Source organism: Peromyscus eremicus, chromosome 16_21 (assembly GCF_949786415.1).
Source record: "Peromyscus eremicus chromosome 16_21, PerEre_H2_v1, whole genome shotgun sequence".
Lineage (NCBI taxonomy): Eukaryota > Metazoa > Chordata > Mammalia > Rodentia > Cricetidae > Peromyscus > Peromyscus eremicus.
The window spans coordinates 674,306-693,654 of record NC_081432.1 but is presented as its reverse complement, the minus strand read 5'-3'; the positions used below and the strand labels follow the sequence as shown (position 1 = coordinate 693,654).

Below are 19,349 nucleotides of genomic sequence, written 5' to 3'. Positions count from 1 at the left end.
TACAGCAAACTCCCCAATCCTCTGGCTCTTACAACCTTTCTGGCCCTTCTGCAATGTTCCCTGAGCCTCAAGTGCAGGAGTTGTTTTGTAGATGTATCCATTGGGACAGGGCTCCACAACTCTGCAGGTTGATGGGTTATTGTTTTCTGTAATTATCTCTGTTTATTGAAAAGAGAAGTTTCCTTGATAAGGGATGAGGACGACACTTATCTGTGGCTATTATAACAAATATTTAGAGTGTAGTCAGGGATTATTCTGATTTAGTGAAGTGGTGGTTGTAGGTTCTTCTCCAAGACCCATGATTTCATTAGCCTTGGGAATTTGGCTAGAAGTTCCAGGCATGATTTTGCTCTTGTTGAATGGGTCTTAAGTCCAACTAGAGGAATGTTGACTACTGCCAACCTTTACTGTGGTAGGTCCCTGCAAGCTCTACTGGTGGCAGAGAAATGAACTGCAAGAGCCAATAAGGAAATCCAGTTCAACATGACTTAGTTAGCCAGCCTGGTTGAAACTTCTGGAATCTGACTCCAAGCAGTTTATTTTTGACACATTTAAACACAGTACACCTTTGGGAAAAGGTTTCCTCATGACAATTATCACAATAAAGCCTAGGGCATGACTACATCAAAACTTCTTCACAAAGCACAAATCTTTTGCAAAGTACCTGTGATCTCTTCCACAAGAATGGGTTCTATTGACTAAAAAACAATGTTTAGAATAAGAGTTGTAGTGGTTTGAAGGAAAATGGCCCCTAAAGGGAGTGGCACTGTTAGGAGGTGTGGCTTTGTTGGATTAGGTATGGCTTAGGTGGAGGAAATTTGTCACTGTGGGGATGGGCTTTGAGGTCTCCTATGCTCAAGCTACACCCAGTGACATGGCTCACTTCCTATTGCCTGTGGATCAAGATGTAGAACCATCAGCTCCTTCTCTAGCACCATGTCTGCCTGCATGCCAACATGTCCCACCATGATGATAATTGACTAAACCTCTGAAATTGCAAGCCACCCTAATTAAGTGTTTTCCTTTATAAGAGTTGCCGTGTCTCTTTATAGCAATAGAAACCCTAACTAAGACAGAACTTGATACCAGGGACTGTGTTATTTCTGTGATAGGCCTGACCATGCTTTTGTTTGAAGTAATATGGACCTTGGGACTGTGGATTAGAAAAGCAGTTGAATACTTTAAGTGCTACTTAATGGGCCATACTAGTAAGAGCATGGAAGACAGTGGTACTGAGGGTGATCTGATGAACTGTGGGGGCCTGACTCAAGAGGTTTCAGAGGAGAAGAATTTTAGCATGTTGCCTATAGATCATTCTTGTGATATTTTGGTGAAGAATGTGGATAGTTTTTACCCTTGTCTGAAGAGTCTGCCTGAGGCTAAGGTGAAGAGTTTTGGATTAATTCCATTGGCAGAGGAAATCTCAAAACAGCCCTAATATCGACTCCATTGTGTGGTTATTAGTGTTAAGTTTAATGAAGATATATAATAAAAAGGAGCAAGCTGAGCAAGGAAAATATAAAATGTACAATTTGAGGTGAAAAGGAGCACCAGGAAGTGGAATGGAGCTAAATCCCGTGTTCAAGGAGATAAACAGATTAAGAGATGAAATAAAGAGAGTGGTGACCTCAGGGAAAGATCCCACTCAGCTAAGTTTCCAACTTGTGAAAAAGAATTAAAGAAAAGCTTAGAGATGGGTATGATGGTTCATGCTTTTAATCCCAGCCCTCAGAAGGCAGAGGCTGGTAGATCTCTGAGTTTGAGGCCAGCCTAGTCTACAGAGCAAGGAAACCATTGAAAACAGAAAGCTGGTGAGGATGTAATTGAACAAGGGTACGTGTTCCAGCCCCAACAAGCAGCAGAATCTGGCAGGTTTGGCAACATGGTCCGGCTTTGTGTCAAAGAGACACTAAGGAAAGCTGCTGAGGCCAGGCATGTGTCAGGAGTGTCCCTTCATGGAGGTCTAGAGAGGTCATTGAGCGAAGCTGTGAAGGTGAAGCCTGGGTTGCCTTGGAGACCCCAAGATGTTGAAGATGTCAGAACTGTGAGATGCCTGCTGAGGAAAGCTACTAACAGGGAGTGGAACCAGTCCAAGAGAGAGAAATTTGTTACAGTCAATAAAGCTGAAAGGAGTTGGCGATCTGAAGAGTGTTTTGACATCAGACGTGGAGATGCAGAATTTGGAGTTTTCCTAACTGGTTTTTGGTTTTGCCTTGGTTCAGTATTTCCTCACTATGCTCCTAATATAGTACTCTGCAACAGCAGAACACCCTCTTAATTGCTGAGCCATGCCTCCCTACATTTATTTTTAATTTTTTTAGACAAGGTATCACTGTATAGCCTGACTGGCCTATACCTTACTATGTAAATCAGATTGCCTTGAACTCACAGAGATCCACTTGTCTCTCTTGTCTCTACTTCTGGAGTGATAGGATTAAAAGTGTACCACTATGACCAGCTACTTTTTTTCCATGGGTTTTGTTTCTATATTTTTAAATGGTCAATGTAATAAAAATTATTTGCAAGACTAGGCCTGGGGAGGTAGTGGTAGAGTGCTTTCCTATTTACAAGAATACATGGCTGGGCAGTGGTGGCGCACACCTTTAATCCCAGCACTCGGGAGGCAGAGGCAGGTGGATCTCTGTGAGTTCGAGGCCAGCCTGGACTACAGAGTGAGTTCCAGGAAAGGCTCCAAAGCTATACAGAGAAACCCTGTCTCGAAAAACCAAAAAAAAAAAAAAAAAAACCAAAAAAAAAAAAAAACCATGTAAGTGGAGAAAAATAGCAGAAAAGCTAGGAAATAACAACAAAATTCCTGAAGAGAACCCACCAAATTTTCTTTTTCTGTTTTTCCAGGGAGGAGATCAGACCTATATTCTATACATGTTAAGCAAGAGTTCTATCACTCAATTGCACACAGCCTCTGTGTGTCTTCTAGCTTGTACCCATATGTCTAAGAGGCAAAAAGAGTCAACAACATGTGCCAAGGCAGTGGAAATCTCTACTTTTTTTATGTTTTGTATATTTATATAGCTATGTGGTCTAAAATGTTATATTATCTTATTAGCCTTTGATAATTTCACTTTAGAATACTTTTAAATCATAACATTACCTATAACAAAATTAAGTATACATTATGTCTCTTAAAAAATAAACTGCTTTAAAAACACTAAGTTTGGTTAATGACAATACTCAGGCTAGGATAAGATGAGGAAATGTCAGTGTGACTTGGAGGTTCTTATTTTTTCTTTAGTATCTTCAAGTAACTCATAGCATTTAGATTCAGCTTTATTTCTGTTAGGTGAACACACCCTGAATTTCAGAATATTTCTTCTCTTTCTCTGTTCTTTGTATCATAGCTTTCCTTAGTTTGAGATCTATAAATACTTCTTCATCCAGTCTTCTTGGTCTTGTGTTCCTATCTATGAAATGATGAGAAGGAAGTTCTGGAGCAAGAGGGGACAGGAAGAAAAAGAAAAGGGATTAGAGTCCAGATTTATTGTTTATATTACCCCCAAAGGCACCATTTCTCAGAATCTAAGTCCTCTCTGGTGGGAAACCCCTAAGTATCCCAGACTTGCCCTCACAGTCACTCCATGCTGGAAATCCCCAACTGCTGTGGATGTTTTCTCTGCTCTTTCCTTCCTTTGGAGACAACAATAATATGGCTAGAAGCCAAGGACTAGAGTGGCAAAGATGTGCACTGGAATCCTGCTGACTAGCTAGTACTCAAACGACTTCAGTGAGCTGGTCTTGTTTATCCCTAAAGATATCAATACTTCACCACAATATGGAAATAGCAAATGAGACCATGTTTAATAATCTTATTCTGAAATATATATTCTCACTAAATATTGCTTTTTGTTATTAGTTCACTAATTATTCACACACTATATATTTATTAAGCATCTTTCTGTGCCAGATAACAAGCTGGGCATACAAGTGAACATAAAACACAATCATGGTCTTCAAGTGCTCACTAGGAATCATAGACAAGCAGATGATCCTATTGCTAGAGAAATAGGCTTCAAAAGACTTTAGGAGGAAGTATGGGAGGATAATCCAGAACTGGAAAGAAGGAGTAGGGGCTCCTGGAGGCAATGTTGCCTGTGTTGTGTTCTTAAACACTCATGGTGTTGTGGATAGTGTTGGAGGACAAGGCATGCTCACTGGCTGGGGAAGGCAGAGTTCTGTGTGCTCATGAAAATGGAGGAAATATGTTGAAGAAGCTGGACCTGCTGATTTGCAGTGACACAGATCTGCAGCATCAGATAATAAAAATAATTCCTAATAAAAGTTATTGCTTGGAATGGAAGCCTGGCAATGTACTCTCCTGGCAGCTCTGTTCAAAGGTCCTTGCTGCCTGGGACTGTTCAAATGCTGGCACCCAGACTGTCACTGACAAGAAAGGACAAAGAATTAAAAGAGTGTGTAGCTGTAAGCAACATTTTACTGTCTACTCTCTCTATCTTGCCTGCCTAGAGAAATATGAAGATGTAAACACTTTGGCAGAAATGAAAATATTCTAAAGAGATATTTATGCTCTTCTCTTTAGCTATCAAAGTATTGAAACAATGGACCTTCCTAATACCCAAATTGGAATTTCCTCAGAAATCTCATGCTGGGAGAAGAAAAGACTGAATCCTGATGCCAGCCAGATGGTGGAGAGGAGAGCTTGTCTTCTGGAAAGAGATTTCACATAGTTCTGACAGCTTGTCAGGCTATCATGTAGGATAGACCAGAGCCTAGATAATGATGATGGGAAGGACCACACCTTGGCTAAGACTCCTTGTTATGAATTCACCTAGCTTGTTAAACACCTACACCTCATGTCAGGGAGTTGAGCATGGACTTGGACAATCTTTGGACCTCTTTGTCCCTTATTCAAAGTGGTCACATCAAAAGTGGCCACTTTGAGTAAATCTCCTTTCTCTGCTTTCACTATTACTTGTTTGTTTAATTGGCATTTGGAGGATGAGTGGCCAAGCCCAGGGCTGCAAGGCCCAGGCTCTGGCCCAAACAATTCTGAATACATATATAAGAAGGTAGTGACTGCAGATAGGAATTAAAAAGTGAGGGAACTTGTTGCAGACCAAGTGTGGCAGCTTGTCCTTTCTCTTCTGCCAAGCCCTCCCCGCTGCCTCACTATAAGGCTGTTTCCCATTCACCTTCAATCTGAGATGACGTTTTCTGCTGGAGACTGATGATACTTCAGAATTCCAAGATCCTATTGGGCAATGGCTGCAGTCAAAGGTCAGAAACTGGGACTTTAATCCTTGAGAACAATTGGGAGCATGAGGGAGATCTGAAAGAACAGTAGAGCCAGTGGCATTCTGTATATTCTACCATGGATTCTTCCCTTCATGTTAATCCTACGTGTTTAAAGAGCATATTACTCCACCAAATACAGTAATAATCTTTTCAGTTTAACTGATGACTATCTAATAAGAGCTTCAATATAATTTTCATGAGGATTTTGAAATATTTGAGTAAGCTTTTGGATTTCCTTACTATACACAGGTACCCTGTAAATCCAAGTTCTTCAGAATGGAACCTTCTAGAATAAAATGAAATTGTTTAAGATCTTTCAGTAGGAAAAGAGGGAATGGTCCCACCCCTAACTAAGAAGCTATCTGCAATTGATACTGCCCTGCAAAGGGAAAAATCAGTTTTCTCCAATGGAGTCTCATTAGCTTTACTTTAGGGTAGGCCCCATACTCAGGGGTAGTTGGTCCACATGAACCTAACTCATTGGTATTTTTGTGGACTTTTTGTTTTATTTTGCTTTATTTTGTCTCATTGGTCTTTTGCTTATTTGTTTTGATTTTCATTTTTGTAGTTTTTTTGTGAGTGTATGTTTTTTTTTCGAGAGACGCAGATAGAGAAAGAACATGAAGTTGGGTAGGCAGGGAGGTGAGGAGGAGGATTTGGGAGGAACTGAGGGAGGGTTTCCCTCATGATCAAAAAAGAAAAAGAAGAAGGAGAAATTTCGGTGGGTGAAGGTACATAGTCACTGCAAACACAGAAAACAAGGGAATGACTTGGGAATTTTAGAGGATTCTTTGAAAAATCTGAATCACCTTTAATAAACAATTTTCAAAATTAGTTCCATGGAATGTCCTGAGAAGCCAGTGGCAAACTTGGAATATTAGGAGTATCAGAGTGATTGGGTAAGTTTCCTGTGGACACACAGTTCAGTCACATTCTTGGTCTCATTCAACCAAATATCAAGAGTGAGGGAATGAGTAGCATCTTTGTGTGTTTCTGAGCTCAAGGAGGAGGGAGGCATCCAAGAACCACAGTGGGGAAATCCAGGAACTGTGGTGTGCATATGGAGAAAGGTGGGAGACAGAATTAACAGTTGGTTTTGGATTGTTCTCAAGTAGTATGTTTGATTTGCAGGTCCTGGGTCAGGGTTGGAAATGTATTAGAGGTTCAAGAACCAGGAATCCAAAGTGTGTGTGTGTGTGTGTGTGTGTGTGTGTGTGTGTGTGTGTGTGTGTTTAAAAATTTTATAAGTACCGTTTTCTGAAATGGGAAGACATTAGAACGGCCTACAGTTACCTAATTTTATAGACCTATGTTAAAAGATGGGAACATATTTCCATAATATAATGTATGTAGCAAGTGGTACCCCAGGGCACCAAGTCATGACTCTGCAGTCCAGGCTCATTTTCTCTTGTATCTCATGCAGGTGGATTTCATACATTTTTCCCAATTAGTGGGAAAAGGCTCCTGACAACCTGGTCAGTCATCACCAATCCCACCTGTCCTCTCTGGGTATCCTTGCTCTTGGAGAGGCCTGGAACTCTTAAAAGCAGTGAGAGAGGGCTACCAAGAATCATGATTATCAAGCCAATGAAGGTCAAGGTTAGCGGCTGAGCAGTAATAAGGCAGGGTTGGGAGCCCTTATCATAGAAGGGCTATTCTGTGTTCAGAACTAGGCATACAGATGGACAGGCTAAAGGGAGAAGTCCGTGTACAGAGTGAAAGCAAAAGTGAAAGGAAATTCTGGAGAACAAAGGTTGTTGCTAAACTGGACAACACAGCGGTCTTGGAGATTTCCAGTCCAGCTACTCACATATAAGCAGACTTGAGGACTCTTTTCCCATTCAGCCTCTGATTGCAGACATGGCTTCCTGCATCTGTGTAAGTTGGGGTCTGATAAAAGAATGGGAAGGAAAAGTATTTCCATGCATTGGAAATACAGTTCCATAATTCATGAGGGGACAGTGTCTGGAAGGTGAGGGGGTTGGGTGGGCTCCATTTAGGAGACAAGGCAGACATTGATAACTGCACAACAGGAGGAGGTATTCTGGAGAGAGCTTGGTCATTTGGCTTATTAAACTTTTAAGATATTTTAATTATGTATTATTGTATGTGTGCATGTATATGCAGGGTCATGGTCTGACGATAATCTGCCAGAGTCAGTTCTGCCCCTCCACCACCTACGTCATAAGGGTCAAACTAAGGTGGTGAGGCTTGGTGGCAAGAACTATTACCAGATAAGCATTTTGCCAGCCAAACTTGGGAGAAATGTTAGGGCACTGTGCTTCAACAAGGCTGGCAAGACCTGAAATTAGGGAAATAATTTTCAGAGTTCTCAACCTTAAGCTTCTCTCTCTTTTCAAAGGAAAAATTCACAAATCTCATTTAAGTTATCAGTGATCTAACATATTACCTTAAACAAGAATATGTCCTCATGAAGAGAACCTGTAGTCAGGGCAGTGCCCAACACAGGATGAAACCTCCACTGAAGGAGCATTGAAACATATAGGTTGGGAAGATGTTTTTGAATGGTGTATGAGGAGGTTTTCATAGAGTTTGCAGACCTGATTCTTTCCCATCTTCCAGAATTCTGCAGTAAATGAAATTAAACTTAGATATAGTTCCTGTCTTATGTGATTGGGATCCTAGTCTAATTAAAAGAAGATATTATGCTCTTATAACAATAGTTATAAAAATACAAACAATACAGATTAACAACATTAAACACAGCATCACTACAACATGGTCATTATCAGAAATCAATGGGGACATTAATAAGAATGTAATAGTGTGGAGATTATGATGTAATCAAGGTTTGTTCTGAATTAGTCACAGAGGGTGAAGCATGGCTGAGAGTATCCTATGAGGCCGCCACATCTTGGAAATATGCTTTGGAGTTGTTTAAGAATCTGTGTACGTCTTTCGAAGCCATGTAGTGTCTTTGCTTTTGATATCTGGCTTAGGAGAGGCCAGTTAATAGGGTAGGAAATTTGTAGTTACATTGGAGATATATTAGATATATATCTCAAAAGGAATGAGACTAATGCTCCAATTTGTGTTATAATATGGGAATTCGAAGTCTTAAGAAAGGGGGAGATACAGATTGTTGGGTAGGAGCTGAAGGGCCAAGTGAACGGAACAATGAAGGTGAGGAGTGGGGTGTAGAGGGTGGCAGACACTCTAGGTGACTCTTGGCTTTCTTTGCTTAGATTGTCCACTCTGAGCAATGGCCATTGATGACCTTTGACGCCACTGAGATTGACAAAGTGAAGAAGATAAACGAACATATCAGATCCCAAACCAAGGTTTCTGTGCATGACCAGATCCTTCTGCTAGGCTCCAAGATCCTCAAGCCGCAGAGGAAACTGTCATCTTATGGCATTGACAAGGAAACAACCATCCACCTCACCCTGAAGGTGGTGAAGCCCAGTGATGAAGAGCTGCCCTTGTTTCTGGTGGAGTCAAGCAACGAGGGGCAAAGGCACCTCCTCCACGTTCGAAGATCCAGCTCAGTGGCCCAGGTGAAAGAGATAATCGAGAGGGTGACCACTGTGACCCCCAAGACTCAGATTGTGACTTGCAATGGAAAGAGGCTGGAAGATGGAAAGATCATGGCTGACTACAACATCAGGAGGGGCAGTTTGCTCTTTCTGACAATGCACTGCATTGGGGGGTGACTATGTGGATGGGGCGATACGATGAGCAAAGCCCACTTCCTTTTAGCTCTTACCAATCACATTCTTTGATGATTTCTAAAAATTAATGAGAATGAAATAAAGGTTGGAGATGAGTGGAGTAGATTAAACATATTTGTCAAATCTGTGATTCCTTGTTTCTGACATAGTTCATTATGTGGCAGGATTGTTGTCGAGAGCAGAAACAGAAACATTAGTCAGGTCCGTGGTGGTACACACTTTTAATTTCAGGACTTGGGAGTCAGGGGGAGGTGGACCAATGAGTAATTGTTGAACCAAACTAGGTTCTACTTATAGAGAATAGGGAAGTAATGTGTTATTGTTTTTTTTTTTCCCAAAAGGATCACAATCTAATAAATGATTTAGAAATTCATTCAATCATCCTCTCTTCTTAAAGATATTTGGTATGAAGTAAAATCTAGTACCTTCTCCATCTGCTGTGTCTAATACCTAACAAAATGTTTATCTCGGGCAAGGAAGGGAAGGGGTTAACTTCTGGGTTCTTCTGGCTGATAGAGCTTCCTTTGCCACCGGATACCTTTCTCCATCTTCCTTCTATTTGCTCCTCTGCCTCACTTCTAGTCACAGGCAGGCTTTTCTCACAGCCTGACCATGGCTGCCTTCATCCTCACCAATGCTGGTTCCTTTTCTTCTTTAAAACTAGTTCAAAAGCCATATCCTGCAGATGGGATTCCCAGCTTAACCAGGCCTGGCACAACTTCCTATACTTGCAGATTTTCCTTGTAGTCTTACATACAGTGTTCTGTGGTGAGCACTGGTCACCCGGCTAGTTCTGTATTAGCTGGGCTGGCTCCCCAAGAAGAGAAAACATGTCCTGTTTCTGGAAACTCGAGGGACTCCACCTGATGGCTGAGGCCATGGAATTTTTTATGATCTTTTGTAAGCCTGGGGAAAACCAAAGGTCAGCACCAGGGTGCTCATCATCTTATCTCCATGTGGATTCAAGGGTGGTTACAAAGTCTCCCGAGGATGAGGATGGCCCCCTCCTCCATCATGCTTCCCTTCTGTAGAAAGTCTCAAGAGCTATTTACCCCTTCACCATATATGTGTGTTTATATATTTCGGGATTTCTCTTCAAGAATCCAAACCTAGCCGGTGAGAGAAAGGGATCTTCCTTTTACTAACCCTGGACTCCTTGAGGACAAAACTTGCATATCTCATGCAAAGACAAATAATATGGGCACCCCAGTTCTGGGACCCTGAGCCCTTCTTAGTCCACTCACTGTCTGACCTGCCCCCTCCCCAGACTCCGCAAGAACCTCAGCGCCGCCCCCTTCACTTCCTTGTTTCGCAGTGTGTAGATAAGGGGATTGAGCGCGGGTGTGACCACCGTATAGAAGAGCGAGACAAACTTGCCGCGGCCCTGGTTGTAACTATGTGTGGGTTGCAGGTAGGTGTAGGTGGCGGACCCATAGAATAGGCAGACGGCGGTCAGGTGAGAGCCACACGTGCTCGCTGCTTTCCGCCGGCCCGCGCGGGAGCGCATACCCCAGACCGCGCGGCCCACGGCGGTGTAGGAGACCAGGATTACCGCAGAAGGCACCAACAGGATGACCACCCGCGCGGCGAACATCTGGCGCTCGGTGGCGCTGCGGCCGCCGCGGCAGGCTAGCTGCAGCAGCGCGGGCAGTTCGCAGATGAAGTGGTCCAGACGGCGGGCCGCGCACAGCGGACGCGCGGCCAACAGGGCGGTCTGCGCAGCGGAGTTGGCCAGGCCGCCCAACCAGGAGGCGCTGGCCAGAGCACGGCACAAGCGCGGTGAGGCGAGTGCGGCGTAGCGCAACGGGCGGCATACGGCAGCCGCGCGGTCCAGCGCCATAACCGCCAGCAGCACGCACTCGGCGGAGCCCAGGGCCAGCGAGGCGCACAGCTGTGCCATGCACCCGCTGCGCGGTAGCCGCAGCACCGGGCCGCACAGGCTGGCCAGCAGCGGCGGCAGGACACTGGTGGTGAAGCCCACATCCACCAGGGCCAAGTGGCAGAGGAAGTAGTACATGGGTGTGTGCAGGCGCGGATCGCGAATGGCCAACAGCACCAACGCCGCGTTGCCGGTCAGCGTTAGTAGGTAGCAGAGAAGGACCAGCGCAAAGAGGACCGGTTGCAGCGATGGCCAGTCGGTGAAACCCAGCAGTAGGAAGCGCTCCGTTGAGCTGTGGTTAGCCTGAGGGGAAACTCCAACAAGGTTCAGAAGGATAAGACAAAGATATTTAATGCTAGTGGGCTTGGTGGTGCAGGCCTTGCGCTCGGGAGGCAGAGGCCGGAAATCATGGTGAGTTCGAGGCCAGCCTGGTCTACATAGTGAGTTCCAGGTCAGCCAGAGCTATGCAGTGAGACCCTATCTTATCACTATCCACGACAAGCAAGAATCCCCAATGTGGGATAAACTGAGCAAGAGAGGAAAGCCTGTGTCCAAATTTTATTTTCATTACATAGCCATATGCCAGTATTCGTTCACAAGCTCCTTCAAGGGAGACAATGCCTCTCTTTAACAGATGAGCCAGTTGAGGATTTAGAAAATCATGTTGTCCTGAGTCCATCGCTTATCAGGTCTGTCTCCCTGGCTCTGGCTGCACTTTCAGGAATTAAAGAAGAAATTCAGTGTCTCTACCAGGAGCAGCTATGAAGGTACAGAAGGACACACTCCACTCTGAGCCTTCTTCCCCCATTTTCCTTAAAAGTGTGCATTGTCTAAAAGTCCAGCCTGAGTGAGACTAGATGGAGCAGCATTGCCACTGTTTTTGGTTTATGCAAAAGTTATAGTTGAAGCTAGGAGAGCCCTGAGCAGGCAAGCCAGTCACGCTTCACAGGTGACCCTAACTCTGCTCTATGTGCAAACCAAAGTGGAAGTGCTTCTTGTAAATGCCTATATTATATAAAAACATAATGTAATCTCAACCAGTTAGGAGCAGCCTGCAAATATATGTATCTGTAAACTTTTCACTGGAATAGACCAAATATGACTGTAGCCATCAAATATTTTCTTCTTCTTGATCCTCCTTCCCTCCCTTTCTTCCTTCCTCCCTGCCTGCCCCCTCTTTCCATCCTTCACTTCCTTTCAACAGGGTCTCAGGAAGGTTGGCCTTCAGTTCTATTTGTAGCAAGAGGATGATCTTGAACTCCTGACCCTCTTGTGTTCACCATCAGAGTGCTGGAGTTATAAGCATGTGCCACCATGTCCAGCCTCCAAGCAAATGTTTCTTTGTTTTACTTCTATGTTTATCCTATAAAAAAATGTTCCCTTTGTTTTCCCACTGTGGCTCTCTGAATCTCTTCCACCTGACTCAGGAACAACTGTTTGCTCGAATAAACTCCTTAAAAGTTTATTATGCTTCAGTTTTTCCCCCTTTGGATTGAGGATTGAATCTGAGACCTTGTGCAAGCTAAGGATATACTCAGTACTGAGCTAGTTTGTTTTTTAATCCATTATATTGTTGTCTAACCTGTGGAGGCTACTTAGAGAGCACAGGACCTCCTGCTTTAGATGTGGCACTGGGGATCACCACAGACTAGCTTGGTGGGGGAAGGAACACTTCCTGTCAAAGCAGAAATAAGAAGACCTTACTCCTGGCAAGCACAGCTGCCTCTAGTTGGTTATTTGAGATATAGAATTCACTTCATGTGCTGTTCTGCCTCAATTTTGACTTGTGTAAATGGGGGAGTTTGAAGTGGATGATTTCTTGGCTCTATCCTGGGCTTTCCTGTCAATCATTTCTCAAACAAATTTAAAAGAAATGCAAGAGCCAAGCGGTGGTGGTGCATGCCTTTGATCCCAGCACTTGGGAGGCAGAGGCAGGTGGCTTTCTGTGAGTTCGAGAATGGACTGGTCTACAGAGTGAGTTCCAGGAAAGCCAGGGATACACAGAGAAACCCTGCCTCAAAAATCACCCCTCCCCCAAAAAAGGAAATGCAAGAAACAAAGAGAACCTCATTTTTAAGGCCCTAGGTATTGGTACTGAATCCAATATCTGGTGGGTATGGAAACCATCATAGTTGATGGAATGGATAAAACTTACATAGAAATCTTTCTATGCATGTTTCCTGACAGATATTATCATATGTAAACACACTCACTGCTTTTAATTTTAAAAAGTTACACTCCTCTTGGCTGGAAAGATGGCTCACCAGGTAGAGGCACTTGCTGTCTGATGGGCTAAGTTTCATCCCTGAGACCCAAATAGTGGAAGAGAACTGATTTCTTCAAGTTGTCCTCTGGCCTTCACATATATGATCATTGCCAATTGATGCTGATGTGTCTATCAATCACAGTCTTTTATATTGTTTTCTAGGAAGCAATCCCTCTTCCAATAAAACATTTTGCTTATCCTTATCAGGCAGAGTAAGCTTAATATGAATAAGAACAAGGTTCAGGACCCAGACTCCTTAGGTTTGGGTCTTGATTCTACTACTTCCTGGATAATAACTGTGGGCATGAACTTAGCGCCTGTGCCCCTGAAAACATAAGTGTGTAACAGGAGTGAAACACAGAGTGCTTTGAACAGTGCCTGGCACACGGTGAGTGTTAACTGTTATCATCCCTATCATTTACCAGCATATACATTTTTGTTTTCATTGTTTGATATTTGTTGGTGTTGGAAATTGAACCCAGGTCCTCATACGTGTTGAATGTGTATCCCTGGCCTTGGAAATAGTTTTGTTTTTTTAAGACAAAGTCTCACTATGCAGCCTAACTCAGAATTGTCCTGCTTCTGACTCCTGAGTGCTGAGATTACAGGTGTATGTTTCTGGATTACTCCTGCTCCAGGAAATGAGTGCTGACAGAATTTATGTAAAAATCCATTTCCTTTCATATATTAACTTTAATATTTCCTTGATTAGAAATTAGGCAGAGCAGGGTAGGGCGGGTTCAAAATTAAACTGTCCACAGCCACGTTGTTTGTAAGGATTTATAAGACTTTGACTTAAACCTGACTAACTCCAAGGTCTTCAGCTTTACAGGCTGTATTATGCCAGACTGTGGAAGACAAAAGGACATGCAAAGCTTGATCTTTATTTCTAGACAACTTTACTGCATTGGGGCTGAACTGAACATGGATAAAATACAAGACATGACATTTAACTTTGTGAAGTGTTGGTGGCTAGAGGTGTTGAATTACAAAACATCAAATTCTTTAGTACTGTGATTTCATAACCATGTACCATCATAGCTAGGTAAGCCCTAAAATATTTACCTTCAGACATGCCACTGCATGAGAACAGGTACCCACTAATAAAATTTCACAGACAATCTTTATGTTTTGCACAAATCCCAAGAACACAGTTGTAACACACACACACACACACCCCACACACTGATGATTTTTCAGAAGGCAAATCTGTTGTAAATAGTATAACATGTCTTTAAACCTTCCTTGACTTTCTAGACTATGACCCTAGCTGAAAAACCATTATTCTTAGAGCAATGTAACAAACTTACCTTCATGTCTAACCTCTGGCTCCACTTTTAGACCTTGAATTTATGTTGGTGTCTTGCTTGTGTTCTGGATTCCCTCGGTTTGAAGTGACAGAGGGCAAGATTAGCAAAAGACCCAAATATTTGAGTGTATTGGTTGCTGGAAAGAATACCTGAGATCAGAGCCAGGTGCCCCAGGATGAAGATAGGGGGTGGGTGCCATCCTGTTCAGCAGAGGAATAAATCACTGGTTTGAAAAAAAGATGCCTCAGTTTGTAGAATTGAGATACAGAGGCACAAGTCAGGGCTATTACTGGAGAGTCCTGTAAGGAGCACAACAGGTCAACCGCTTGAGTCTTGTGGTAGTAGCTAATTAACCTTAGCTGGCGATTGCACCAAAAATATTCTTTTAAAATCTAACAAGAGAGAGAGAAAAATGAAGGATACTGACACCTTTTCTCACTAGAGAAGAAACAAGAGTCTAGTTTCCCTGCTCCTTAGAAGAGGGGACAGAGCGCTGGGGAATCTGTGTCCCACTCCCATAATTAGCATTTTCCATGGAGGTGTCCAGAGAGGCATTCCCCAAGGTGATGGAGGGGGAATCCTGGAGAGACTATCCCTTCAGGGTACTGTGTCTCTGGCAGGCTGTGGAGGCTGGAGGCAACATAGTTTCCTCTTCTTGTTATTTCCACTCTACTCATTCATTGACTGACCTGCTAACCCTCAGCAAATCTCTGTCATGTCTGTAAAGCAGCCTTAATCTGCCAGGGATACTGCAGATTTAAGTCATCTTAAGTTTTTTTTTTTTTTTTTAATTTTGAAAAAGGAACAGCATTTTAATATATAGTCCAAGCTGCTGAGTGCTGGGATTACTGGCATGTTTCCTCACATCAATCTCAACCTCAGCTGGACATTGGCTTTTATTACCTTCTACCACTTGTGGTTTCTGTTACCCCCCTCCATCCCTTCAGCTCCTCTTTGTTCTTGAAGATATTGTGTTGGTCCACTCTTTCCTCTTCTTATAAATCTTGGTGAATATTTACCCACAAAATTAAAAACTTGTCCCCTTCCCCTTCCATTTCCTTCTTCAGTGATCTGGAAATTTACTGCAGTTCCTCATCTACCTCATGTCTTCATGTCTCCCTCTATCCAGCCCAGATTGCCTTCTGCCATTATAATTACTTCTTTGGGGCTGGTGAAATGGCTCATTGGTAAAGGTGCTTGCCACCACCCTGACAATCTGAATTTCATCCCAAGACTGACATGGTGGGAGGAGAGAGTTGACTCCTGCAACTTGCCATCCAACTTCCGCATGTGGGCTGTTGCATACACATGGGCCCATACCTCACTACCACTGCACACACTAATAAACAAATGCAACAAAAAGATTAAAAATTATAATTACTTCTTTGTAAACTCTAAGCAATATTTCCACTTTTTAATATCCTCTTAGCTAAATTATTACCATATTTAAATTACACTCTAACTTCATTCATTACCTGTGCTTTTTTGGTTGATAGTGACTGGAGAAAAACTCACAGCCAGGCTGAGAGGTTTCACTTTATCCTGACAACTGACTTTAAAGGGCAGGGGCAAAAGCCATCAGAAAATATATATATATTCTATATGCAGTGTAGCTGTTTTTTTTTTCTCAAGATTGGACCATCCCCTTATGGAGGGTACAGGGAGACTTACATGAAACTTAGTGGCATCAGCCACATCTGGAGGATATATGGACAGTAAGCCGTTGGTGGAGGACGAGAGACTCCTTGGTGATGCATCTGTCTGCAAGGTGTACAGGGAACTTCTGTCAGCCCTTAACCCATGCTGGGTTGGGTTTCCTGTGATGCCAGAGTCACTCATAGCCCTGTAAATAACCCCAGCAAGAGTCATTGCTTCACTAAACTTCACTTGGGTGGAATAATTTCATTGAACTGTTGTTACCCTTTCTATCTGGGGTGAACAAAATAGAACATCTGAGATAAACTATGGAACAAATTAATTGCCCAAATAAGGATTGAAAAAAAAACCCACAAAACCAAACATGAGTTTTAGAGGAAAAGTTGCATGGTTTTTACCATGGTAAGACATGCAACTGATGCTGATCCATCGAAGGGTAGAACATCCTTGAGGGGAACTCAAAGGTTGTAATTTTATTCTATACAGTATAATATGTTATGCTTTTTGATGATGGGATATACCACATGTACAAGGATTCCCCTCAAATAGTTAATGGACTAGAGAATATGTTAGTCTCTTAGCTACTTTTATATTGCTGTGACAAAACACCATGACCAAGGAAACATTAAAAAAAAAAAAGAAGAGTTTTTTGGTGGTTCTCAGTCCCAGAGGATTAGAGTCCATGATCATCATGGCAGGGGTCATGGCAGCAGGCAGGCAGGCAGGCATGGCACTTGAACAGTAGCTGAGAGCTTATATCCTCAGAGGGGGAGGAACTGGAAATGGCATGGGCTTTAGAAACCTTGAAGCCCATCCCCAGTGACACACCTTCAATGAGGCCACACCTCCTGACCCTTCCCAAGTAGTTCCACCACCTGGAGACCAAAGTATCTGCGCTTATGGGGGCCATTCTTCTTTAAACCACCAAAGTTACCATCCCCGAAAGTAACAAATATGGGTCAGGATTGCAGTCAGGCTATGACAGCTGTTGTTTAGAGTCTACTGTGGTTGTTAAGACTAGCAACTGAGGTTGACCTGTCTATCTAAGAAGAACCTACCAATATGAGCTATAATGTGAAAAACACATGTAGATGTTATGTTCCACATTTGGCCTCTGATTTGGCAGGAAAAAAGTGGATAAGGGGAGAATGATAAGATAGGCATATTGTCCAGTTGAGCTAACATTTCTGGCTGGCAGGCCTTGAGGAAAGAGAACAAATCAGATCTGTGGTAAGAGCCTTGCCTGGGATCCAAAACCTTGGAACTTGTGGAAGAGTTAGACAGTAAGAAGAGAGAAAGCAGGTAAAAGTGATAGGAAACATATCTGAGGTCTAACCATTAGTACAGAGGATAAAAATCTATGATTAAGAATGCAGACAGGGCCCTAATAATGACTCAGCACAGGAAGCTTGTTTTCTGTCATTTACCAAACCTTCAACTTTCAGTTAAGAATCCTGGATATTGTGGACACCCGTGATAAAGAGCATGAGGATTTAATTCTATTTGCACTTTGCCCTTTCTGTGGGTGGGAGGTGATGAGATTTGGTACTAGATCATGGGCCTGACATTGTAAGATGCTGCAGCTTTGAGAGAGACTAGATTTGCTTTCTCTAATGCTCAGTAACATTGTAGGGATAGAGAGAATCCAAGAGTCAGAGAATGGGGAGGAAACTGTGAAATTTTCTTTTCTGGACATCACATGGCTGCCGCACTCCCAAAGTCACAGCTGTGGTGGTTACTTGAACAAGACCTGAAGAAGACTGGGCCTATTAACATTCCATGATGAATGGAGGAGAGGCTCATGAGACACTACCCAACCCTGAGGAGTTATAGGCAGCTAATGGTTGACAGGGGAGGGAAGTCATATTCCATAGTGCTGTAGCCACTGGTAAGTTGTCCTTGTTCAAGTAATAAGTCCCTCCCTATGTTCATGCAAGTGATCTTAATCAAGTGTGATGAAGGATGTACATGGGAAAAAGACATGAGGGCTGGAGAGATGGCTCAGCAGTTAAGAGCACTGGCTGCTCTTCCAGAGGACCTGGGTTTGATTCCCAGTACCCAAATGATGGCTCGCAACTGTCTGTAACTCCAGTCCTAGGGGATCTGATACCTTCTCCTGGCCTCTGTAAGCATGAGGCAAGCATGTGATGCACAGACATACATGCAGACAAAATGTTCATATACATGAAACAATAAAAAGACCTGAAACAAGGGGAAAAGGGATTTGGTAAGAGGGGTGGATAAGAGAGGATAATGGAAGGGAATGAATTCAAAGTACATTGTATGTGTATGAAAGAAACTGAAAGGAAAATAGAGATCAGATTTGGCAATATTAGAATGATCTAGTCACAGTTCCCTGCAGCCTCAGGCCTCCTTCTCTCTATCATTCCTCTTCAGCAAGTGCTGCTACCCCTGCTTTATGAACTCCAGGTAGCCTTGAGTTATAGCCCTGGTCCTTATTTTCTCTGCCTCCCTGACTTCTGGCATATAGTAACTCAAATAATATATGAGCTTGTAGCAAAGCCATATATTACCTTAGATTACCCACCCTCTCTAGAAACCTAGAGGTTAACCTATAGTAAAGAACTTTCTTTGGTTGGTATTCAGAACAAACTTCTATTGTGGTGGCTGATGTTAGATGTTATTAAATTGTCTTTTTACTCGAAATAAATCTCAGCTCCTATGTATACCAACATGGAACAGAATGTTTTGCTCATTTAAAACGTCTGAGTGATCAGAAAATTAAAACAAAACCAGAAGCATCTCTTGTCTTCTGTGGGACCTAGGCAGACAAGAAACAGGAAAGAGTGATGGTGGAGGAGAAGGTGGTAAGGGCCTTGCCTTCTTCATCAGAGCTTGGTGAGTTTCAGTGGAGGGAGCTCAGGTGGTGGTAAGGCCCGAGTGAATTGTCAGTCTTTCAGCCTTTCACCTGGAGTCAGTCTTCCTGCAAATGCAATTCTTCCCATGGTCCAATGGGCTCCTGTTTGTTCCATGAATGCAGAGACTTGCTTAACCACTGAAAGGAGGAAGAGCCATTGTTAAACATGTGGTTGGTAGGGAGGGCTTGTTCTTAGATGACTGATTTGGACCAAAATCACTTTGTTGTGCTGTCTTTGGGATGCATTTAAAGTTACTGTTTAAAAAAACTTTTACCTGAATTTTCAAGAGTCCAACAATTTCTGAGCAGAATCTTCCTCCTTTTTAAATACCGTCACCAACAAACAAACAAACAAACAAACCATCACAGAATGCATCACCCATCACAGAATGCATCG

General features: G+C 42.9%; 2 protein-coding genes across 2 annotated transcripts; one reads left to right on the top strand and one right to left on the bottom strand.

Annotated features, from left to right (window-relative positions):
- Nucleotides 1–7,063: 7,063 nt before the first annotated feature.
- Nucleotides 7,064–8,966, top strand: Ubd (ubiquitin D). Its single transcript, XM_059244068.1, has 2 exons — nucleotides 7,064–7,149; nucleotides 8,478–8,966. The coding sequence occupies exons 1-2, from the start codon at nucleotides 7,132–7,134 to the stop codon at nucleotides 8,943–8,945; spliced, it is 486 nt and encodes a 161-aa protein (XP_059100051.1). The 5' UTR covers nucleotides 7,064–7,131; the 3' UTR covers nucleotides 8,946–8,966.
- Nucleotides 8,967–10,203: 1,237 nt separating this feature from the next.
- LOC131893747 (putative olfactory receptor 2I1) lies at nucleotides 10,204–14,424 on the bottom strand. Its single transcript, XM_059243846.1, is given in 6 exon segments — nucleotides 10,204–11,152; nucleotides 11,154–11,179; nucleotides 11,181–11,275; nucleotides 11,311–11,392; nucleotides 11,394–11,417; nucleotides 14,419–14,424. Coding segments are annotated over 6 exon segments (1,182 nt in total).
- Between the last annotated feature and the right edge of the window lie 4,925 nt (nucleotides 14,425–19,349).